General features: G+C 37.7%; 1 protein-coding gene across 4 annotated transcripts in view; it reads left to right on the forward strand.

Annotated features, from left to right (window-relative positions):
- The first annotated feature begins 674 nt into the window (after window positions 1-674).
- The window catches only part of LOC101851336 (CDK5 and ABL1 enzyme substrate 2), a 33,745-nt gene continuing 8,824 nt past the window's right edge, over window positions 675-25,595 (forward strand). The window contains exons 1-13 of one of the 4 annotated variants that reach the window (XM_013080617.2): window positions 675-1,072; window positions 6,105-6,235; window positions 10,374-10,491; window positions 12,235-12,312; window positions 12,481-12,607; window positions 13,637-13,727; window positions 15,048-15,074; window positions 17,527-17,631; window positions 19,906-20,003; window positions 20,465-20,571; window positions 21,835-21,871; window positions 23,108-23,170; window positions 24,316-24,420. In XM_013080617.2, coding sequence (XP_012936071.1) covers window positions 693-1,072; window positions 6,105-6,235; window positions 10,374-10,491; window positions 12,235-12,312; window positions 12,481-12,607; window positions 13,637-13,727; window positions 15,048-15,074; window positions 17,527-17,631; window positions 19,906-20,003; window positions 20,465-20,571; window positions 21,835-21,871; window positions 23,108-23,170; window positions 24,316-24,420 — 1,467 coding nt within the window. In that variant the 5' untranslated portion in view covers window positions 675-692. The remainder of the gene's footprint in view (window positions 1,073-6,104; window positions 6,236-10,373; window positions 10,492-12,234; window positions 12,313-12,480; window positions 12,608-13,636; window positions 13,728-15,047; window positions 15,075-17,526; window positions 17,632-19,905; window positions 20,004-20,464; window positions 20,572-21,834; window positions 21,872-23,107; window positions 23,171-24,315; window positions 24,421-25,595) is intronic. The other 3 variants (XM_005094991.3, XM_013080619.2, XM_013080618.2) reach the window with 3 other exon arrangements.

The raw sequence follows: 25,595 nt of genomic DNA on the forward strand, positions 1-25,595 counted from the left end.
CCTCCTCTTTTCCACGTCAAACAAAGTTGCACGCGCGCGCACACACACACACACACACACACACACACACACAAGCAGTTACAACACGGGTTATACTCACCCCAAGCACGAAATTACGTGCGTTTAACAAAATTTGACTTATACGCACGCGCGTACAGACACTCCCGGAGAGCTCTGTAGCCTACATCATTCTCAATATTAGGCCTATTATAATATGGAATTATAATAAACCGATAGCTTATTGCAATATTCCTGGATGAAAAATGTAGGATACTCTGTTCTCTTTTAATCTTTTTGTTGGCGTTATTGTAATTTAATACCCTTTTCTCGGATAATTGTTAGGACAAACAGTACATGAGAAAGCCCAGGGCCTCGTCCATCGCACTAAAAGCTTCCTATTTATTTTCTACTTCTTCTTAAATTCAACTTCTTCTTCTCCTCTATTTTTCGAAATGTTTTTATTCCATTCATTGTTGTTATTAGGCCTACTATTATTATTATTGCTTTGCTTCATGAAGAGAATTTACAGGCAAGCTAACCCACTGTCCAGTGCTTTGAATGGTTTGACCCTCTTGATTCACTACAGTTTTCTACTGCTGACATGGGAATGTGCCGACAGGAAGTTGACCAAGACCGTTGTTTTCGTTTCATTAGAATTGAATCAGGAACGAAAACTCTTGTGACGTTCTCCAATGGCGAGCACGTCTCGCGAACGAAAACAGCAAAAATATCGTTCTAAACGGAGACTTGCTGCCCTCAGTTTTCTCAGCAACATATCACTTGATGGCACCTATTCTAATCCTTCCTCAGTTGTTATTGCTAAGATCAAAGATGGTTCTGAGATCGAAAATGAGTCAGATTCATCAGTGAAGCGCAAGTGTTCGGAGAGTAAACAAGGAAGGGAGGTAAATGATGGTGAAGCTGATGAGCAATCTCTTCACAATGGTACCGACAGTCTATCCTCAAAGGACGGGGATGGGCTGAAGAGATCTACAACAGGTGGAGGAGCAAGATCTCCCAAAGCTTTCAGACTTGAAAAACTGGTGGAGGCTCAAGGTGGAAAGAGATGGAGGTAGCTTTTTATTTTGATCTGACGAAACTTCTATTTCTTCTTGAACTCTGGAAACAGTTCGACTTCCGATGATCTCACTGTTTAGCCTACTCTTTTTAAAAAATAAAGGCCACCTCTATTCTCACCCCGGGTGAGAATAGCGCAGGCGAGTCTTTTGGCGGTAAGATTGAAGAATACCAGACCAGCGGACTGACTTTGCCTATGTCTCCTCAACCTTAGAAATTCATGATTTTCCCAAGTTTTTATAGATCTAGATATCTATCTCTCAATGGAGAATCTCGGGTATCTCGGGCCGGTAGATCTATTATTCTATTTATTAAAATTTTGTCGGGGGAGACCCCCCTGAACCCCCCCACCCCCTCCTCCACCCCAACCACCCGCCCCACATTCTCGCGCGATAATGTATATACGAGTGGTCCGGTATTCTTCAATCTTCCCCTTTTGGCTATTCTCACCCTGTGTGCGTTCACCGTTATAGCTGATCTAGGCCAACCAATTTTGCGTTCACCCTGAACCACAGAATTCTACTCTGTGACAACAGAAAAATTGTAGAATTCTGTGCCGTGAACAAACGTTCCATTAGTACTAGATTTTCTATTAGCCTAAAAACGTACAATTTTCTCTGTGGGCAGTGGAGAGAGAGAGAGAGAGAGAGGAGTAGCGCGAGAACTTTCGGGCAAAACAAAATGGCTACCCGCGTAATTCGGCTCGATTCGAAAAGTTAAATAGCTGTACTGTAGCATCTTTGTAGATGACCAAATTAATTTACTTTTCTTGTGTTTTAACATCATTTTAAAACTTTTTTGGGGTCAATTTGACAGGGTTGGGTTGATTTAAATCAGTTGATTTTTTGGATTTAGAATCTAAATCAACTTGATTTTTAAAATAAAAATCAGTGATTTAAATCACTTTAACATTTTTTTATTTTTATTCAGTTTTTACACATCATTTCAACATTCAGAATTCCTTTCCTTGGTTTCATAAAACAGATATATATATAAGGTTTAGTAGACTAATATAATAATCATGCTTAAAAGTCTGCTTTCCCCCCTTTCACTGTAAAATAATACAGTATTCAATTTACTTTTTTTTCCTTAATTGAAATCAGAGCTGGGTTGATTTAAATCAGTTGATTTTAAAAAATAAAAATCAATGATTTAAATCACTTTTCAAAAAAATGTATTCAGTTTTTACATATTTAAACATTCAGAATTCCTTTCCTTGGTTTTATTAAACGATATAAGGTTTAGTAGACTAATATAATCATGCTTAACTCACTTGCGACTGGGCCCTTTCACCAACTGGCGTTTTTGGGGGTATTTCAATAAATCACAACTCTCAGAATTACCCTATTGTAATTATTTTTTGACACAGTAAAGTAACATTCAAGTTTAATCTAATACAAAAAACTAAAGTTGTCTAAGTCTAATACTTTAATTTGTATGATTTTTTAAAAATTGGCATGAATTAGATTTTCCGAAAAATTTCCAAAGACGTGACAAGTAGAACACTACAACAACAAAAATAAAAGTTCAAAGTGTTCTGGTTTGATTTGTATACATGTGCGAGTGTTTGGTGAAAATATAAAAGCTGGTCTGTGCATTGATTCAGACCCATACACACTGAATTACATGAGACAGATGTACGGCATGACGTTGTGATTTCGTTGCGCGAAAAACAACACCGGTACTAGACTTTCTAGTGCTAGATCTAGCCCTAGAACTACGAATCGGGCTGTGTTCGGGTACATATCCAGGATCATAACTATTAGACACATCATATTCTGAGACACTAGAACTAGTAAAACGTACAGAAGTATAGAAAACGGCGGAAATTATGTGATTCTTGTTCATGCGACTTCTTCGACCGTTACTACGAGGCGACTGTCGGATTACTATCAGCTGTGTATAAAAAAAAACAAAGCGCGAGTTCCGGTCTGTTCAACCCCAGTTGGGGTCACTGTCCTTCACCTTCAATAACTTAAAAACTACCGGCCCCAGAGATTCGAAACGAAGTCTAAGTAGCTGAGGCTTGGCCAAACAAGGGTACGAGGCGGGTCTCGCGATCCGTGCGTGATTTGTAGAGCGAAAAAAAAATTCCCAAGTTGGTCACGCAGGGCTTGTGAGACCCGTCGCGAGCGTCGCGGCGGGGGTCACGCAACTGTTGTGTGAGCCGTCTGAAGTGAGTTAAAAGTCTACTTTCCCCCCAGTCACTGTAAAATAATACAGTTTTCAATTTACTTTTTTTCATAATTGAAAACCAGGGTTGGGTTGTTTTAAATCAGGTTGATTGTTGATTTAAATCAGTTGATGTTTTAAAATTTAAATCAACTTGATTTCAAAAATAGAACTCGGTGATTTAAATCACTTTTAAAAAATGTATTCTGTTTTTACATCTTTAAACATTCAGAATTCCTTTCCTTGGTTTTATAAAACAGATATAAGGTTTAGTAGACTAAAATAATCATGCTTAAAAGTCTGCTTTCCCCCCTGTCACTGTAAGTAGTAAAATAATACTGTATTCAATTTACTTTTTTTTCATAATTGAAACTAGCATTTAGTTTTTCTTTTTAGACAAACACAAGCGGGCGCACACACACACACTGTAAATAAAATGCAAGTTTATCTATGCATAATTACCCCCCCCCCCCCCTTCCTTTTAGACTGACATTTTCTTCATTTTTTGTTTGCAGCCATAACTCACTGATATAGCAGATTAAGGCTTTCTAAAATTGCAGTTGCTTAAATTAATCATTAGTTAAAATAAAGACAATGCATTTTGCACTAAAAGAACTTACTTTTAGCCTCCAAAAATCCCAAACTGTGTCGACATTTTTTTAAAAATAAAAAAAATCCGATTTAAATTTTAAAAATCTGATTTAAATTTAAAAAATCACCAACCCTGCAATTTGATCGTCCACACCGAGACAGTATTCAGAAAGAGACGAGAAGACGGGAGGAGTAGATCTTGCGAGAACTTCCGGGCAAAACAAAATGGCGACCCGCGTAGTTCGGCTCGATTTGAAAAGTGAAATAGCCATAGCATCTTTGTAGACGATCAAATTAGCTTACTTTTGTGCTATAACGTAATTTTTTCTTTGCTTTTATCCATTTTTGATCATCCACACCGACTGAAAGTATTCCAAAATTAGGAAAAACAGGTCTTTTTTCACACCGGGTGAGAATAGCCAACGGTGGCAAGTCTCACCCGGGGTGAGAGGTTGATCGTACTTTTATTCTCACCCCGGGTGAGGATAGCCACTTCCTTTTATAAAATACTAGATCTAGATCTTTAGATCTAGATTCTAGATCTAAATCTAGACCTTTATACTTTATTTAGCCTCCACTTTACTAACGACTAGAATCTAGATCTATATCTACTAATATGTCCATCTAGAATCTAGTTCCAATGTTAATTATATAATTATTAATTAGGCTGGATTGTACTTTACCGGACCAACCATCTGGGCCCGTGATTACTACTACGCGTGCCTAGCCTACTTACGCCACGCACTCATAGTTCTCTACATGCGGATAAAAGGTAGTTCCGCGGGCGACTTCATGCACAACCCAAGCCAGCGGCGAGGCAAGGTGAGCGAGAGGTTGGTGGTTGAGGGTGGGTAGGAGATGGGGCGGATAGGGGATTTAAACTTTGGTGGGACCCACCGTGTGTTATACCAACAGGGGGGGGGGGGGAACAATAATAAAGAAAACACACAAATTCAGAACAATACCGTGAGCCCATGAGGGAGCCATGGTGATGGCGTTAAGGTTAAGAGGACAATCATGTACATATCAATATTACAACAGTTGGGGGTTTCAGGGGGGCTTGCCCCCCTGGCAACACAATAATTTAAAAAAGGACCTCCACACATAAATGCAAAATAATAACAGTAACGGACCATGGTGCTAAGTGGACAATCAGGGTAATTTGAGTTGGAACAGGCCGAGCCTTGCTTCACATGGCAGCACTCGCCAAGTCAACAGCAGGACCGATGGGGTTGCAATTATGCAAATGAGCTCTTGTGCGCATCTCTCGCCCTCCATTGTACTTGGCCGGACCAGGAGTAGGCCTAGACCTAGCAGAGTCGCGAGCAAATTTATAGAATAATGGACCACGTTATTAGATTGACCAATTAGCCTCAAGGTGTCTGGGTCGTGGGTCAAAGGGCACTGTGGCGCTGTCGTGATGACTGAAAAACCTGATAAAAGAGACGTTAGTCGGTAGTTGACAGTCGAAGGGTGAGGACATAGAAAACTGAGTAGAAGAGTGAGTAGGGGAGCTCGGAAAGGAAGAAAATAGCGGACCACTAGGCACCAGGGGCGCCATTGTGAAAGTAGTTCCGACCGGTGGTTACCGGTGTTCCAGTAAAGTACAATCTTACCATTGATTATACCTAGTTCTAGCTAGCGTGCTTTTTACGCTACACTGTGACCATCACCACTATGACTATTGTTATGAGGTAACCGGTCATTTCGTCACATGGTCATCTCGTCCCACCCCTATTATGTGTTACGAAATTACTTCCCATATCTCTCCATAATTGTTATGCTAGTCTAGTAGAGTTTTGGAGAATTCAGCCTGAAGCTTTTTTTAAAGTAATATATATATATGTAAATTATTAATGTAAATTAATTTTTCGTCTAAACTGTTCCATAGCTGAACAATAGTTTTTGAGGCATAAACAATTTGTGTGGTAAAGAGTTAGCAAGGCTTTATTTGAAAGTAAGGGTCTAGCTTTTAGCAAAATTGCGGTACTGTACATTTCTATAAGCTAATTAATTTTTTTAACAGAACTGAAGGATATGCTCTGGCCAACCACACCTTTCATCAATAATACTTAAAAACTTTGTTGATCTGACTCGATAGATTTCAATATATTGTCAATAGGCTACCGGTACATTGTAACTATACCCTCTTGAGTAAAGATAACTTTTCTTTACAATTTTCTGTGGTCAAAGTTGTTTTTTTCCAGGAAGTTTTGTGTAAAATTTACGGAGTTTTATTATTATTTTGTTTGTTTGTCTTGCAGGGCATCATCCTATTCAAGTGGGGACAAACCGGGTAAGCCAATGAGGCGACTCTTACACTTGCACTCTGACCCATTTGATCGCTTCCCATTAGCGATTGCAAGGCAGATTTTTGGCGAAGGGCTGGGCATGGGTGACTATCCTCTTTTGTTTTACAGTTGGCTGTTTACTTGGTGTTGTCTCACCAAAAATTGCTCCGATTTTTTTTTGCATTCCGACCTTCAAGGCCTTGCATGGAATGTCCTCTGGTAACTTTGTTGTGATTCAAAATTTTGCTGCTTGGACTCTTTACAGAAGTTTCTGTCAACTTGCCTTGCTTGTGTTCTTGCAGTTCCTTTGGTATGAAACCACTTGCTTCTTGTAGTTTGTTTATTTCTAGATATCATGTCAGAGCGAGTGACAACATTCATTGACCACCCACACTGACCTGTGAGTGTCCTGCACAAAGGTTTTGGAGTAAAGAATGAAGACATACAATTTGAGATTTGCACTGATGAGCTGATAAGTTAAAGGCATTTTTCTACACGTGTTCAATTTTTCTTTTTAACTTAAAAAAAAGGAGTAGATAAAACTGAAAACATTGTAGATCTAGTTATTTGATGAAGAAAAAACAGCCAAAAAATGTATATTCATACTCCAAATCAGCACCCACTTTCATCTTCTGTTTGGGCTTTTGAGAAGATCAGGTTGTTTGAATCTTGTTGAAAGGTCCATGGACTGCTTGCCTGAATTCAGGATTCATTAATCTTCTATTCATTGTTCTTTGAAAATTTGATTTTTGTGTTATGAACCCTCTAAAGTTGTGGAATGCTTGACTATAGCTATGTTTAATATTGTTTGCTGGCTTTCAGTGGGTGCTTCAGATATTGAGCCAGTCAGTTTTGATAAGTATACAAGTGTCAGTTTGTATGATACAACTGTCATTCCATCATGAGTATTTATGACTTTCTTAAAAAGGTGATGATTGCTTACTAATGTTGCTAAAGACTTTTTTTTGGGGACTGAATATGATTTGACCTGGATTGCACACCGTCTGCTTTCTGTTTTGTGTTTTGCAACTGTAGGCAGAGCTTTTGAAAAATGCATCTGCCATTCTCTTTTGCACAGGATCCTCGTCAACTTCATGTTCCCTGGTTGTAGGATAAACATACTTACTTTACTTTATTTTTCCGATCCAGCGGCCATTTGGGTTCTAGCCCTTGGGTCTGAATAGGATCAACATATATTACATGTGTTTATATGTGTACATTCGGACATTAAAACAATGTTCATCACTAGTTGTTCTGTACATTGTTGGTTGGACGGTGCTGGTTTGTGACAGTGGATATCCTGCTTTGTTATTCAATAGTGGTGGGCTTTGGTCAGAATAAATGTCGACAGTATCTTTTGCTTTTTCCACTTTCTTTTATGGCAGTCTAAATTTCTGTGGAAATAAGGCTGGTTCTGTTGACAATGTGTTTTGTCTGTAAGGTTTTCTGAACATTTGACAAGTGGTCAGTGCAGTGAGACTTTGATTATGTCTGTATATTTATTAATTAATTAATTTTTTTTTGCATGCCTAAACTGTTAGAGAGAAATTTAAAATCTTATGTGCTTTGCTGGTTCAGGGTTCATGTTTTCAATTGAAAGAATGAAAATTTATTGTCCTGTATGTGTCTTGTTCTCGCCCAAAGCTTTAGGCTCTGTTGGGTCAGTGATTTGAAGAATACTTGAGCTTTCAATAGCCCCTTTGTAGTGCAAGTCATAAAAGCAGTGTCTCATATTACTGGAAGTAAGGCAAAGTGGATTGTCAATAAATGTTTGTTAAAGTGGAAGCTGTGTTAATACAACAATCATAATTTATTCTTTTGCTTCAGATTGTTTGGTTTCAAAATAGTCTGGTATTTTGTTTATTATAATCAAAATCATGCAACAAAGTTGTTACTTCAGGATTTATAATGCATGCCATAGAGATATTAAGAAGGTATATGACATGTAGCATATAATATATCTTTGGGGGGGGGGGGGGGGGGGGTGAGGGGGGGGGGATAAGGTACATTTTGCATGTTATAAAGATCTTTTTTGCCTCAATGTTTTGCCTGTTTACCTTACTTGTAAATATAATGGCCAATAGTCCGTTACATTATTTCTTGATAATGTATCAAATAATGCCGACTGTTTTTGCAGTGTACCTTCAAGTCCCGTCTCACCATCCTGGTAATCCTGTTGCGGCGCCTTACACATATTATTGTAGCTATTTCTTATTCTTGTCTAGGTGCCTTGTATTGGTTTAGAGTTTAGAAGGAAACTACTACTCGACCAACTGTCCCAGACAGCTTACCTTTTCATGTGCGCTTCTAGATTTTATTTTGAAGTATTCAATTTTGATTTTCAGTATTCCTTTTTTTTCATCTTTTTGTCGAGATAGATAAGAGGAGAGTATAAATATATATGTTTTTTATTCATAGTAGTTACATCGGTTACCGAAAGAGTATTGTACATTTTTGCTTTTCTGTAAGGAAGGCCAGCTAGTTTACCTTTAACATATGATTTTCATCTTCACTGTTTCCACATTGTTGGTAGATGAGTGATGCACATAACAGACACACTGTAATTATCATGCCCTCTTCGAAAATTATTTCTGTGATAAAAAATTTTTTTTTTCCACTGGCTTTGACATCAAAGTTCGTTTTGATTCTTTTATTCCTGACTGATTGTATGGTATGGTAAGAGGCAGGCTTCCTTTTTCTCTAAGGCTCCAGTATTCTAAGCCTGCAAAGCTGAACTTTGTGTACCCAATTTTCAAGTGTGTTAATTATCTCACTTGTGTGTGAACTATAAAGCTCGTCAAAGGCATCAGTGTTCATATTTTGCTATTCGATTATTGTGTGGGCATTGTATTTGGAAAAGATTCGAACATAGATTTTTATGCTATCCAGTACTAATCTTGGATTGCTGCACTCTTGTCTGCTTCATATATTTCCGGAGATGCTTTGTTAATTTTAATATATACATGTATATATATACAGCTCATTTTATAATGTGGACTGTAAAAATTGTTATAAAGGTCAAATTCTACCTCTAATTTTCTTGTCTGTTATCCAACTGTTATCCTTTGAGAGCTCTTTTGTGGAAAAACTGGGAAGTTTGAATTTTGATGAGATGAAAGTGGGGTCAAATAATTTTGAATGTTCTTTCGACTGATGTGTAATAGAACACATTTCAGGTGGACAGCTCACTTCACAATGAAGCTTAAAACTGTTTGAAGTATATTAAGTTGTGTGGTTTGGTTTTGTGTGCACATGGTACCTGTAACATTGTATGATTCTACAATTATCAATATAACATAGTCTTTTAAAGATTATCGTGAATTTTTTAAAGTCCTCCGTTCGTTCAGTTGGCCATCTGGTTCATTCCAGAATACCATCTGTGTCCACATTGAAGAAAAAAAGTATATCAATTTTTACTTTAATTTCAGGTAGCTTTGTTAGTGTAAGATGCTATAGGGGGCTATTGGGACATTGCAGGCTTCTCTATATAAATATTAATTATTATCTGAATTCATGCTGACATAAAATTTATATGCAATAGCTTTGGGATTGTTTGAGGTGTTTATATTGTATTATTTAGTATTATTTGAAATAGCATGCCATGAGGTTTAAGTTCTTACTGTTGGAAGCTAGTGTTGTCACAGAGGAGGACTTTTGCCTGCGCTGTAAGAGTGCTGTTACTTGCTGTACTCTAAGACTCTTGAGTTTGCTTGCACTCTGTGAATGGTGTAACACTGTTTGATTATATAAAATCACGTGTTGCTTGAAACATGGAGTTTGGATACTTGTTAGTTCTTGTATTGTTTATATTTTTTAATAAAGATTTATGAAAGCATTTGGCTACATTGGCAGTTTTTTCCTAATAAATAAACATTTTAGTTGAATAGCCATACTTATAAATCACACTGTGAATGAAGGTAGAGTAAGTTGAATAGTAACTTCCGACTAAATGAACTTGCCACTAAATTCTGTGACATTTTTTCTTTCATTTTCATGATTTCTCCTCATTTAGAGTATTGAGGCTTATTTGCACTTAATAGATAGTCAGTATGAAAGAAGTGGTATGGACACAGTTCGTAAAGTACGATGTAATATGATTTTTAACAGTATTTAATTTTGTTCAAAACTAATGCATCTTTTATGTTTGCCAAAATCCCTGCTGCCAAATTGTGTGTATCATCAATTGGCCAAATTATGTTTGTCGAACACTTTTTAAATCTGTTAAATTATTTCAAAACTTAGGCGAGAAAAGCAGCCGAAGATCAAGCTTGCTGTCAGGAGAGTCGATAGAAACAAGTGTCCAGAATCTGCACACCTTGTCCGCGGACTGGAGACCATTGCCCAACCAGAGGGATAAGAGGTTGGTAGTCAGTTTTTGCACTTTTCCTGTCCTCTTATAGCACAAGGTGTCAAGAGGAGATGCAGTTGTCAGACATGGGCCAGGTGTGTTGCTGTTTGAATCATCGTTTTGTTCCTTTTGAGGGTCTTTTCGGATCCATCTTTTTCTTGGCCTTCGTTTTGCCTTGAAGCCATGGAATCGCATTATGTAGGACTTGGAGGCTGGCTATTGTGGCTCTATTCTAATTACCTGTCCAAACCATCTTATTTGTTGTCTTTCATTGTATTTCATGCTCGATTCAACATCCACTTGATGTCTAATATTTTTATTTGTCTCTTTTCGTGATGTTAAACGTTTTTCTCAGACGTTTCATTTTACTTTGTTAACCCCCCGGGGCGATGCTACTGACTGAAGTGTTACCCCCCGTGGCAGTGCCACTGACTGAAGTATCTTTAGGCCATTCCCAAAGGGGGGACATTAACTTGTTCTTATGCACAGTAGAATTTTAAATGGGCTGATTCAACAATGTTATGTTCATAACTGTGCCTGGACTGCAACAGGGAACTGCTGCTTTTTCTTTCTTAATCCTTACTATCGTCATTTTTGCTCTACTTCTTTTGTGTGTTTGTCATACTTTTTTGACCCGCTATTTCCGGGATGCCTTGATAGTCGAAGCAGACTTTGTGCTGTTGAAAGAAGAGAGGTGAGCAGAGTAAGACTGATTCCCTGTAAAGACTTCTCTATTGACGTCCACCCCTTGGCGCTCATATGACCTTATGTAGTTGTGAGCGCTGTAAAAGGTCTCCAGAAAAAAAACTGACTGAAGTGTCTTTAGGCCATTCCCAAAGGGGGGACATTAACATGTTTTTATCCTCAGTAGAATTGTAAATGGGCCTATGCATCAATGTCATGCTCATAACTGTGCCTGAACTGCAAATGGGGAACTGCTGAGTTTTCTTTCCTAATCCTTACAATCGTTATTTCCTTTACTTCCTTTGTATGTCGTCACTCTCTTGTGAACTGCTATTTCCGGGGTGCCTTGATAGTCAAAGCAGACTTTGTGCTGTTGAAGCTGGAGAGGTGAGCAGAGTAAGCCTGATTCCCTGTATGGACTTCTCTGTTGATATCCACCCCTTGGCGTTCATATCACCTTATGCAGTTGCGAGCACTGCAAAGACTCTACTCAAAAAACTTTGAAAAAATTACTTTGTTGCGCTTTGTTGAGAGTCCAGGTTTGGCACAGGTAGCAGAGAGTTGATACGAAGATAGATCTGAGGAGTTGTATCTTTGTTTCCATTGCAATGTTATGACAGGAGAAGACAGGTGCTCATTGGTATGTTACTGCATTTGCTTTTTGTGTGCTTAGAAAAGTTGTTGGTATTTGCCGGGGGTTGGCGTGGTTGGAGGCTGTTGTGTAGTGTGTTCCATCTATTTCTGTTCTTACCAAAAAAAATTCTTGTATATTCCTGATGAAATGCAGCGTTTTTATCTTGCATATCATGTTTGTATACATGTGTCTATATTGCAGTTCTCTTTGGTTCTTGTGGGTGGTTGGCGGGTGCTCTAGTGTGGTTTGTTCCTTCTTTCCTTTAAAACATCCTTTTCGTATCTCCCCACATCAAATCTTCTTTACATATATGTGACCTAATTGTGTTGCAAATGCTGTAAAACTGTCATTGAAACAAAAAATACCCCCGTTTGTTCTTGTCACTTTTTTCCAGATTGCTTTAAATTTAATTATGGGTCTCATTTATATCTCTACAGAGTTTTCCTGGTTACTGGAGACCGGAATCCTTTGGCAGTCTGCTCAGTACTTGCTTTTAGCCCCCGTTCTTCTCAAAGGTAAGTTCCAATTGGCGAATGGTATTATCATTTTTTTTAAAATGTGGAATGAAGAGAGCCTCTCAGGTACAGGAAAACATTGCATAATTTTTTTTCCCCCGCCATGTTTTATCTTTGTTCTCATTCTTCCTTCCACTCATTTTTGTTGTTGTTTATACCTTATTGCAGGCCTGACACAGTCCCAGAGGAAGGGCGGGTTCGCCATCTGTCAGGTCACTCAGGTTCAAGGTCACATTCCTCCCAGGAAGGGCTTCTCTTTGTGGGTCTACAGCATGGAGCCAGCAGACAAGATGAGGTGGGTGATATTGCTAAGTATTACTGGAGACTTTTTTATTTTGTGAATATCATTTAAGGTAAACAGTGTTAGGTAATTCTTACACACTGTCACATTCATCCATTATTGAGACTTGTTTTGTTGCTAGTCTCATAATGTGAAATGGATTCAATTTTTAAAAAAAAGCCCCAACAACTTATCATAAATGCCTCTTAATAGGCTGCATTTGGCTGAAGTTGTTTCTTACGAACGCATTTTTCATGGTGAAAATAACCAAGGATAGAATCCTTGCTGAGATATTTGTTGGTATTTTTTAGATTTTTCAATCAGAGATGCCATTTAATGTTGCGGTCTTTTTCTTACCTCAATGAAGTTGCATCACCTAAAGCCTGCAAGCAAGCACTTATTATCTCACCATTTTGATGCCACAAATTGTAGGTGACACATCACCAGTTCCATTCTAGACTGCAGCATACTCATTTTGCTTTCAAAGAAGAATCTCCATATGCGGCAGCCAGGGACAAATTGTATGCAGCATGACTCTGATGAGTAAATTGACTGAAAATTGCTTTGAAAGGGGCAGAAGATTGGAGGTAAACTCTGATGCTTCAAAGTTTTCATTTTGGGTTTCCTTTATTATCATTTGTCTCAATATTCCGCTATTTAGCGGATTTCCACTACCACCATTTCCTCTGCTAAACTCTGCTGCCGCGACAGTGGGCCAGTCAGAACATTTTTCCGGTTAGAGGTTGCTGGAAGGGGTACATCCCAGTTATACGCCAACACTTTCTGTATATAATCAAGATTGTAAATATTTGGTAAGTGACTCTTCTACTTGAAATTATCTTCCAAACCCTCAAATTGGTATGAAATAACCTTACTTTGATAAAGTGATGGTTTTTATTTCAGCATTCTAGGGTTGAACAGTAAGATAATAATGGGTGTCTCGTGAAAATGGTCTTCTGTCGCAATCACGCAGAAAGTTCCCCCTTTTTTAAATTTCTGAGTTGAGACCCATGATTATACAATCAATGCGTCTTTGTGCTTCAGGAGGTGTCCTACAGTCGGTTCCTAGTGGCCTCCAACCGGAAGTCTGCCCTGAAGAGAACCAGTGTGGAACACAAGGAGCTGCCCACCCCCAGTGAGTCTCCTTTTTTGAGTTTTTTTTAAAATTGTTTTTTTTTGGTCCCCTTGAAATATTGTTAGCTTCCCTATATTTTTCCTAGTTCAGGATTAGGGTGCTTGTTTTGCACAACTCATTAGTCAGTCGCACAAGGGTCAAACTTATCAATGACTCATCTCACTCAGGCTCGTGGCTCGGTCATCGCTCTGGTCTTATGATGGTGATGTTTCCTTTCTGTAGTGTTAAACTAAGCATTTTAATCTACGGTTTTAGTATAATCTATTGCTGAGAACCCTTTCTGTGACATTACTCTGAGTATATAAAGTATGTATCTTATCTTTATCACAAGTACAAAAACCCATTTAGATATTGTCATTAGAAAAAAATGTGTCACGGTGCAGTGGAATCAGACGCTCGTAAATTTTTTGGCATGTGAAATTATTGGTATCATTTGAAAGCTGATTTATTTGCCTTGCTTTCAGTGAAATAAACATCCATTTATCTTAAATAGAATTCAAGATATTTGCAATTGAAGGAGGTGAGGCCGTCATTTTTATGTGTTGAAATTAGCGAGAAAATGGCCGCCAATGTTTGATTACTTCAATAGCTAAAGTCTTTGAAAACTGAAAAATGACACATTTTGTGTCCTTAATCAGTGTTTTTCAGTAACATTCACATGAAAATGGGTTTTTATATGGACTTACAAGAGTTTAAGCCAAAAAATAAAAATCTTATTAAAATTTCCAAACTGGCAGAAAAAAGCCTGTTTCTGCAATTTCGATATTTTGACGAGCGCCTAATTTCACCACACTGCCTCACAAATGTTTTGTACTCTGCCCTTTCTTATATACAACTGTCGAATTCAGTAAAACAACTAGTCACGATGTATTACTTGTAGCTCCTGACTTAATAACCTATGACATTTATCCTGCTGTGATGTTATTCACAGTGAAAGTATAATGCCATGTGTTTTTTTATGTTTAGTGTGAACTTGGTAGCTTATTAAAAACTGTGTTGTATTTATTTGTTGTAGCTGTTTTTAGAATGTAATAACATTACCATTGTGGTTGTACTAAAAATAATTGCTAGAATGTGTAAACTTGTAAATTGTGAAAGAAGTTGAGCATAGCTATAAACGTGTACAATTGTATTGGAATAGAAGCTCCCTACTCGTCTGTTAGTTTACTTTTTGAATGAGAAACATTGAGCCAAAGGTGGGCGGGATTATGATATTGCTTGTAATTTTTTCATTTAAAATGAAAAAGAAGAAAGGGAAGTATTGGTCTTGAATTCATTGCATACAAGCAATGGCTGAATGTGAAGCACTTATTGTCTTAGGATCATCAGATGCGTACAAAGCTACATGTATGTATGCCTTCCTTCATTCCAACCAAACTACTATGTGCTATTGCCCCTGGGCCTTGTGGCACATTGTGTGGTTTGGTCAGTGCTTGTGTTCTGCATGAAATGTGCACTTGTCTGACCCCTTCCCCCCCTCCCCCAAGGTCTTACTTCCCTTTCCTTTTTGTTTCCTCTAATATGACCGTTGTTTTGACCTGGGTTGGACTGACATGCAGACCTTTTAAAGTACCAAGTGCACAGCAGACAATTGAAGTAGCAAGGTGAAAGTTAGGTTCTTTCACCGGGACTGTAGAAGCCAACAGAATGGTAGCTTATCTTGTTACCATAGCATTTTTGAGGAACAAATGACTCAATAGACAGGAAGCTGGTCTGCTGCAGGATCCCCTATCCCAACACCCCCATCCCCCCCCCACTGCCTGACACTGTATATCAATGTCAATTTCACACAAGTTTTGAATGGGAAGAAAGATTGTGAAATGTGTAAAGTTAATATCTTTATCTTTGGTCAGATCAAGTGCAGCCAGGAATTGAACTCATGGTGTTCTGATCCTGAGTTCAGCAGCCTGGCCGCTCACAGCATTACAATGAAAAATAGTAATTAACAAATTCTCATAGTTTTTTTTTTGCCATATATCATACGATAAGTGAAGGTGAAGTTTGAGTCTGGGTCAGTCGTTACCTCATGACGACCTTGAATAAATAATTAAATATTAACAAGCCCACAGGGGATTTTAGCGCTGATGTAGTACTATTACAGTCTTATATTAATGGCATGGTTACGTGGTACCTTCTAGTTATGAATTATGACCTGGTTTTTTAGTTTGCTGATTTGTCTTCCATGTTTGATCTACATATTGTGCGCTGCTGTTTTAATTTTACTATGGGTTCAGTGATTGCGGTGCTCTGTCTAGTCTGTGGCCCCAATGTGCATCTATTTCCTTAGTTGATCTGATCATTTTCTGCTAAAGAGTGTTTGTGTGTGTGGCATTGTGGTGTCGAAATAACAAAATTGAGGAAGCCCAACCTTAATGATAACTCTTAATGTCACTCAAAAAATATTTCGATGGCCATTGTTTGCTGTGGGGAATAAGTCAGAATTCTTTTTCTAAATGTCTTTCTGTACTTGTTGTAATATCCAGAAAGATTGAATTAAGCAGGCTCTTTTTCTTCCTGCTATAGTTGATCAAAATTTACTTGTGATAAAATTGAAGTCATAAACAAAGTAACAAATTAATATAATTATTTTTGAAGACTTTCCAACGTGCATTGATTTTTGCATCTGCAGTTTGCTTTCTAGTCTGAGTTTTCCATGTTCATTTACTATGCATAGAATTGTTATAGTCTTGGTTTTATAGCTCAGAATTTCAAGTTCACTGTTTTTTGCTCTTGACGTTAAAGAAATATTCTTTGGAATTTTAATTCTTTCAGATGAATTGAAAAAATTCACATCCAAATCAGATATGAATCATATCCTGACAGTAATTGCTTTAGGTCTACTAAATCTCTTGAAGCACTGAATAGACAAGAAAATAATGTTGACTGTCACTATTGTCCCAAATTATCGCCAGCAATTATTGCTGCTTGGATTTTATTTTTCTTAGTGTTTTAACTACACGATGTTTAAAAGAAATATTAGAGTCTTTTAGTACCCAAAAATTTTGTCTATGTTCTTTGATAACTTGAACATGTTGGGAACATTTCGTCTGGTAACTTTTTCTGTTATATGTGTGTATACGTTACACTCATGTCAATTACGAGTAAAATGTTCAGTGTTTTAGCTGCAAAGCATTGATTTCTCTAAGTTGTGTGCTTTCAAACAGTCTCTCTTCCTTTTTGTATAAGTATTGAGTCCGTGCACCCTGTCCTTTTCTTTTCGTTTTAATTCCTATTTCTGAGTTGTGGGTGTTTGGAGGGTTCCACATTTCTTTCCCCTCTATTGTTTTTGTCTGTCTGTATATCTTTCCTTGCTTGAAATGACTTATTGAGTCGATCCTGTGCCTGTCCTCACCCAAACAAACATACAATAGATGTGGGACTACTTACAGTTCTTTCTATGGCCACAGTGATGCACTAGGTTAGCAAACAAGGTTTAACGAGCTATGTTGAAATGGTGAATGGAAGAAAAATGTTTAAAGTATTCATATATCTCTTTGTAATCTATGCTTGTAACACATTACTTGTATTCCTACCATTATGATCCCTACTAATGCAATAGCTTTCTTTCCCCCCTCCTTATTTACCGTCATACTCTTATTTGAAAGATACTATTACTTATGGAAGTAAGGTACTACTGAGTAAGAGGAAAATATTGACCTCACCCCCATATATCTCTCTGTGATAATATTATTATCCAGGATTAGTCCTTCCCTTAGGGCTGTATGTACATGTGACTAACCCTTTAGCTTCCTTCCCCTGTCCTCTGTGTGTGACGTGTGCCATATCCCCCCATGGACAGGCCAGGATGGAGCTCGTAGCATGCTGCATGAGGCTCCACCAGCTCACCTGTGGCAGTGGCACTCACAAACTAATCAATGGCATTGGCACTCGCACCTGGAGACAGGTAAACATGTCCCCTGACTGCAGCCGTTATACTCACTCATAGTTGTGGGTCTATCGTTATGGTGTTGGTGTCAAAATTATGTTTAAAAAGTCACGCCTTTCAACAGCTCAATAATGTTTTTTATAGCCTTACAGAATCGAATAAAAATATATTTGCAAGCAGTGCCTTAAAGGTTTAAGTTAGCTATTTAGATAAGCTGTAACACTTTCCCAATATGTATATATGTGTGCACGCCTGGAGAAAGTACCAAAAGTCACCAAAGACTGTTCCGAGCTACAAGCTGATAATGGTAAAAAATAACTTTTTTGTTAAAAATGTATTCCCATAAAAAATGATAGTTTCACCATTTGTATGTGTAAAAAGGGTTTTCATTGATTTGACTTCTATATATATTTTATTTAGAATTATTTTGTGGGTTGGATAATGAAAGAAAACTGCTTGTAAAAGGTTAAAATCTATTCTTGAAGCATGTTTTGTCTTCCCCTCTATGTTTTACCATTGAATTCTAATCATGATATTGATGTCAACTGAATGCCACATTGGAAATGAATTTCCTATAAATAAATAAATTAGAAACGATTGAATCCTCGGTTTTTCAAGTTAGTATGTGTTCTAGACTTAAAAGCTAATTTTCTCAAAATTATATCTTTATTCTCTTCCTCGCAAAATGTGCAAAATCTAAAAAACCACTTGAGATATCTCAAAAATAAAAAACCCACTGTCACTGTGTTCAGCATTGAATTTCCTGTAAGGTACAACCCTTAACGCAATGTGGTCAAATTCCGACACATATATATATATATATTACATATGAGTGATAATCAAATCTCAGTCATTTTCAGTATGGTATATATTCAAATCATTGTGATCGTGAATATCTCGAATATAGTTAACTGGAATTGTGGTTTCGAGCTGAGAAAGGAATTAAAAGTTTTGTTTCAGAGTGTGATTGGTCCCTTTACTTAGTTTTCATTTTATGTGATTGTGATGCAGCTTAGAGTTAGAGAACAATACCCTCTTAAGATACAATTCGTGAAGTATTAGGGAAACAACAGTAGTCCATGTGTTTTGCAGAAAGCTCAGCCATTTCATACCTGATATTCTTTATGTTATGTGTTGTAGTGGTTTTAGAAAAAAAAAGGAAGGAAAATGTGTTCATGACATGATGTGACACTCTGTGTTGTTTACATGAGCTGTGATGTGTGTGATGCGTAGCTTACGAGATCATTTTTCTGGAAGATGAGTATAAAAGATGCTAGAGCAAACTCTATTCTCCATAAGCATGAAAGTAATTTAGCTGGTTTAGAGCCTTTTTTTTGTGTGTCTTTTCTAAGGGTGGCTCTTCACTTAAACAATATATTTATGTTCATTGTAAGCACCCTCAGAAGAATTGTTGATTGTCAAATGTGTTGTAGGTCTTTATGTGTTGTTTATCAACAGTTTTTGTAGTAAAAATTGAAAGACTGATATCTAGTTTTCTTTCTGAGTCATAGAGTATAAGCTGGATGTTAGCAGCTGTGTTTGTTTTACTACCTGTTCTCAGTGCGTTGTTTTTCATTTTTCTCTATGATGAGGGACTTTTTAATGGCACAATGTGACCAATATTGAGTTGATGCGCTTCACTCCGACACTGATGGAAATGTGTGTTTTCTTGTTGCTTTTTCTTGTAAAAGTGGTTATATATCCTTTTTTCCTGACTGTCTGTTGTCTCCTTTTTTTTCTTTCCAACAAAATTATTTTTTAATGCGGTCGCCTCCTTCTTTTGTTTGTATGTTACTCTCTTGTAACATCACTATTCTTTGGCACTTAGGTGACTTAATTGTATTGTAAGTGCCTTAAAAACTCTAAATGAAATTAAACCAGCAGTCTCTTTTTAATTCAAAGGCTGTATTGAATAATGATCCTGTTTAGGTCGTTTCAAAAGGGCATTGGCAAGTATTTACCTTATCCGGTTGTTATATTTGTCTATAATCTCATTTTTTTGGCACAACATGATCATTCTAATGATAATGTATTTCTCTTTAAAGGAGATGAATGTAGATAAGATAACAGACCTTAATTATCGAACTGGAAAATCTTTAATGTAGTTTTTTTGCTCACTGCTTTGTGATCTTGTGGTGTTATAGGTTACCCTGTGTGCCCTCCTTGACTTTTCCATGCGTGCTTTGTGTGAAGGCTCAGTGTGTCATGTGTTCTTCTTACGCCTTACATTTTTCCATGAAGGCATCATGTGTATGCTTACTGTGTACAAAGCTATGTTCCCCTTCCTTCCAGTCCAAGAGGACTCTGATGCCTACCATGCTAACAAACTGGATGACCCAGAACTGCAGTCGGGCAGTTACAGAACTGAACTCACCTTCAAGTCTTACCTTGTAAGTTTTGTGTGTTCTGAGCGTAACCCTTAAGTCAAGCCTCTAGGTGTGCTCAGTTCTATGGCTTTTTTCCAGTATTACTAATGTCATAGTACCTTCCGGATGAAGTGGCATTCTTTTAAAAGAATTTCTGTCAATCATTCAACCGGAGCTCCACTTTGAGAGGTCATTTGCCAATAGGGGATAAGGAGCATCTATTTGGGTAAATGGTTAAATTGGCTCCTTTTTTTGCTGTTGAGAGCATGATGCTGAGAAATTAGTTTTTGGAAGAGATCAGCTAGTGTGACACTGCCAGGAAATGTGTCTTGTGCGAAAAGTATGTATGTTTAGATCAAGTTCATGATGGTGTTACAAGAGGTTCAAATAACATTAGGTCAGTTTTCAAACATGCCCTGTATGGTTTTCCCTCTTTCAATATTTAAATTTCTTGTTCATCTACTTCCTTTTGATTTCTGTTACAGACATCTGTTATAGACTATGTAAAGCCTTCTATGCTGAAGAAAGAGCTCAATGAGAAGTTTCGGGAAAGGTTTCCAAACATCCAGCTCACATTGTCCAAACTGCGTAGGTGAGTTGTACAAACACAGCCAATTGTTAGTTGTTGGAGGGTGTCTCTGGCTGGCCTGTGGTTTGAGTTGCTGATACGTGAGGCATCGGGGTGAAATCAGGCACTTGTCAAAATTATAATATCAAAGAAACTGGTGTTTTTCTAGCAGTTGGGCAATTTTTTTCTTATTTGCTTTTTTGGGCTCCACACCTTTTACGTCCATTAAAAAATCTATTTCTGTGTAGGTTTTACACAAAGACATTGATTTAAGGCACAAAAACTGTACATTTTCAGTTTCCAAGGATTCTCAAGCTAAAGAAATGACCAAACTTTGGTGGCAACTTTCTCGTAAATTTTACCTCTGAAACCAGGTGACCTTCACCTCTTTCAATTGCAAATATCTCAACTTCTGTTCAACATAGATTGATATTTTTTTTGCCAAAAGCAAGGCAAATGAACAGGCTTTAAGATGATATCAATAACCCCATATGCCCAAAAATTTACGAGAGCCTGATTCCACAACGTCGTGCCTCATATCTTATTCTGTGCGGCGTCTTTTTTTACTTATCGCTAAATGGCCTTCACTGTGTCTGTGTGCTATTTGTTTCCTCACTCGGGGGGAGGCGGGGGTATCCTCTGGTTTTGTTGACCTGGCTGGTACCTCTTTGTGTCTCTGAAATTCCATTGCGTTTTTGATAACACATGTACACAATATCATGTTAAAACTTTTTCATAAAGATAAGTTTTACTAACAGTCTATTTTCTAAATGAGTTTTAATATGGAAAAAGATATGCTGTGAAACCCTGATAACACAAACCTCATGGGATCAGAATTGCTTTGTGATATGCAGAGTGCTAATCAAAAGAACAAAAAAGGAGAGGCGACTCCTTTTTTACTGTTTGTTGGCTTAATAATAACACATGGAGAGCCTCCAACCTTTGGAAATTGAACAAAAAAGGGACTGCAGAGATTGAGTTGTGAGTTGTGAATGTTTTCCTTGTTTGTCACAGAATGCTCAACTTGAAACATTGATTTCTTCAGTGAATTTATACTTCCCAGGAGTGTAAATTCCATGGTTGCGGTTGGCGGATGCTCTGATGTATTTTGCTCCTTCTTTCCTATCAAGCATTTGTTGTCCTTTTCTCTCCTCCTTTCTTTGTATGTTATTCTCTAGAAACACCTTTAATCTTTGGTACATATATGACCTATTTGTGTTGCAAGTGCCTTGAAATTTTTAGTAAAACTAAAAGTGTTAATTTCTTTTTTCTTTTTCTTTTCTTTAGTTTGAAGAGAGAACTGTATCAGATAGCTCATGTGAGGGTAAGTATTGCTTGTTTTGTGTCACATGAACTAGTATGTATGTCTAAGATGCTGAAAAATGGGTAAAATAAAAAGGAGAGGTTGGGTGGATGATCTTTGGCATTGGTCACACTTTTTTGATGGCTGCCTAAATCACTGTAAAGACTGAAGTATGCATAAGCAGGGGAGAAATGAATTGTATAAAAAGAGAGGAACATTTGGTACATTTTAATCGACGAAATACTTGAAATCGACAAAATACTTTAAAAATCTGTTCTTTGTAACAATTTTCAAACTGTAAATGTTTTATGCCCACATCAATACAATTTATATAATTTAGGAGGTGGGCTGCTTCAACCCTGCCAATCAGAGTCAATCCAAGATACTCAATAAAGAAAAGAAAACTTCCCCACTTTGGAATGGATCCCAGACTCAGTAGTCTGCTCGCCACAGCGAAGAGCCATTCCATTACACCACAGACACTGTTTATTTTTCTTAAATATAATATCAAAGAAACTGATGTTATTCTGGCAGTTGGGCAGTTGGGCAGTTTTTTTTCTAGTTTTCTTTTTTTGGCTCCACACCTTTTACGTCCATTAAAAAATCTACTTCTGTGTGGGTTATACAGAAAGACGTTGATTTAAGGCACTAAAACTGTACATTTTCAGTCTCCAAGGATTATAATCATATATTATCGTATAATATGAATGGAGGAGTCTGTTATGCTGAGAGGATAAGGGCACAGAATTCCTTAATTTTTAAAATGTGTTTTTATGCTTGTGTCTTGTTTTGCCCATGGTCAATGGGATTCTTCTTGTATGGCAATGCCTTCATAGTCACTATATCTCCAATTTCTTAACTCCTGCAAATTTACATCTTGAACTTCTTTTTATTTGCTCTCTGTCTCTGTCTCTCTCCTTTGTCTCTCTCTCCCTCACTCTCTCTCTCACTCTCTTTCTCTCTCTCTTCTCTCTCTCTTCTCTCTCTCTCTCTCTCTCTCTCTCTCTCTCTCTCTCTCTCTCTCTCTCTGTGTTTCTCTCTTTCCATCTACCTGTCTTTTTTTTTTTTCTCTCTCTCTCTGGACCTTCCGACTTCCAGAACACACACTTATACTTGTATGCCCACATGGGTACACCTGCATTAAATAAAAATACGAAAGCCTAATAAGATGTCTCAATGTCTACATTTTTTCTCTTTGCATTGACTGGGAAGTCTAATTGCTCTCGTCTAATCTTTTGTGTTCTTTGTTTACACCAGTGCTCTGTGGACTTGTGGACTGTGGCTCAGTCATACGTATTCTTTGAGAAAATCATCCTGAAGGTGGGTTTCTAATCTCCTGATGAAAAATTATTTTTTTGCCTGAGCCTTATTATTTTGGGAGTTGTTATCACTTTTGTTTATGGAACTGATAAGTCATAATGGTCTCATTTTAACACAGGAATTCTCCCCACAATGCCGGAAGTTTTTTCCTTGTTTAATTTTGTAAGGGTAATGACTGGGTCATCTACCGTTAAAGGCTTTTTTATTACGATGTCGTCCTTCTTTTGGCTAACAATGTAACAGAAATAAGAACTGAACACATGGCTAATTGATTTACATGAAACAATGTATGAATTTTTAAGGGGGGGAAAGTTGGGGAACTGTAAATAGGGCATTATTTTTGAAGGATTGATTTGCAAAATTACAAGTTAAGGAATGTGTTGTGTTGCCGATTGAAGCTGTTGTTTGTCATTGATTTCTTGTCATGCTCAATCAATGCACTTCAGATATTTCTTTTTTATTTATATTTGTAATTCTAAAAAGTGGTATATGCTTAACCCTCGTAGCGCTTACCGGAAGCGCTGAGCGTACTCCGTGCCGGGCTCGCTTAGCCTTGACCGTTTGTGACCTGCCCCGGAGCGCTAGCTGGGTTGTTTGAGGCCCACGCGGGGAATGTTATTGTTTCATTTTGTATCTTGACAGTATGCACGCATACATTCACCAAAACCCTAGACAATTTATAAATTCAGAAAAGACTTCACTTTCCAGAGGTATGGTTTGCAAAATAATAAAGGGAAAGCTGTTAATTAAACCAATCATTCACTGTTCAGCGCTACTGGGCAATTGACCTAAATAAACATTATATAGAGTCTATCCCTAACAGAACCCACGAAGCCACGCAGTGCCTTGACCCCTGGGTTATTTTTTCCTTGATTTTGATTGGTTGAACCATTCTAGAGTAAAATTTTCCATTACAGAACTAATAATAGCATCTAAAGGTGACGCTATTTGCTCCAAAAATAAGGTGTTCCCCTAAATCGACAATAGTCGCCTCGCGCGCTTGGGAGCTGGCCCGCCCGTTGACGATTATTGTCGCCTCGCGCGCTCAGCGGAGTGAGAGATGGGAGGCGAATTTTGTCGCCTGGAGCGCTACGAGGGTTAAGCATCAAAGCAGCTGATATCAAATTTTTTTTTCCCGTCCCCAGCTACTGATCAACAAGCAGAACAGAAAGATATGTGCAGGAGCGTGTTTGCTGTTGTCCTGCAAACTCAATGATGTCAAGGGACCCACTCTGACCAAACTTATTGAAGTAAGTTGGTCATTTCCTTTGTAAAACATGTAGAAATACAGAAAATGGCCTATGGGCCTCAGGTTGTAGAGAGCTCAGCCGTGTCTGTACAAAGATACAACATATTTGTAACCGGTGAAAGATGATGAAACTTGGCAAAGCTGTGGCCATTTCTTTCTGTGCACTGGGTATACTTGGTCTGCACTTTGCTTTTATGTAGACTTTTTATGTTGCGGTGTATTTCGGCCGAACAATCTTCAGTTTTCTAGTGTAGCATGTCATACAAATAACATTTTATTGTGCTGAATCCAATAACACCTCATAAAACATTGATAAGTGCATATCAACTTAACAATGTTATTATTTTTTTTTTTGCAAATGAAAGATAATATATATGTTTTTGTTACCTGTGGAGAGACAAAAGAAGCATTGGTATGCAAGTCCATATGACTATCAAAATGTTCTCTGAACTACCTATGTGTACCAACAAATTCTATGTTATATCCGCCAATAATAAGGTTTTCAAAATTTTTCTGTTGTTTTAATCTCACTACTGCTAAGCCTACTTTGTAACTCTTACAAGGGCCCTAGACAGTCACAGATGATGCATTGAAGGGGTTAAAAATTCTTAGGTTCCTTTGTCTTTTGTACTTTGAGGTGCAAAGGTATGTTGTATCAGTTTTACTACCCTCATGACGCAATGAATTTGCAGTGTTTTGCTGTAATAACCATGTAACTGGAAGAAGTCGGTAAACTCTTTTTTATTTTTTACCCCCAGGGGTGGTTCCACTGACTGAAGTGTCTTTGGGCCATTCCCAAAGGGGGGACATTTCTCGTTCATGCACAGTAGAATTGTAAATGGGCTGATTCATCAATGTCACGATCATAACTTTGCCTTATCTACAACAGGGAACTGCTGCTTTGTCTTTCCTAATCCTTACTATTGTCATTTTCCTTTACTTCATTTGAATGTTTGTCACACTCTTGTGACCCACTATTTCCGGGGTGCCTTGATAGTCGAAGCAGACTTTGTGCTGTTGAAGTTAAAGAGGTGAGCAGAGTAAGTCTGATTCCCTGTAAGGACTTCTCTGTTGACATCCACCCCTTGGCGCTCATATAACCTTATGCAGTTGCGAGCGCCGTAAAACCTCTACTAAAACTAAAACTCTTTTTTGTTCTAAAACCATTGCCAAGCA

Source organism: Aplysia californica, unplaced genomic scaffold, assembly GCF_000002075.1.
Source record: "Aplysia californica isolate F4 #8 unplaced genomic scaffold, AplCal3.0 scaffold00093, whole genome shotgun sequence".
NCBI lineage: Eukaryota > Metazoa > Mollusca > Gastropoda > Aplysiida > Aplysiidae > Aplysia > Aplysia californica.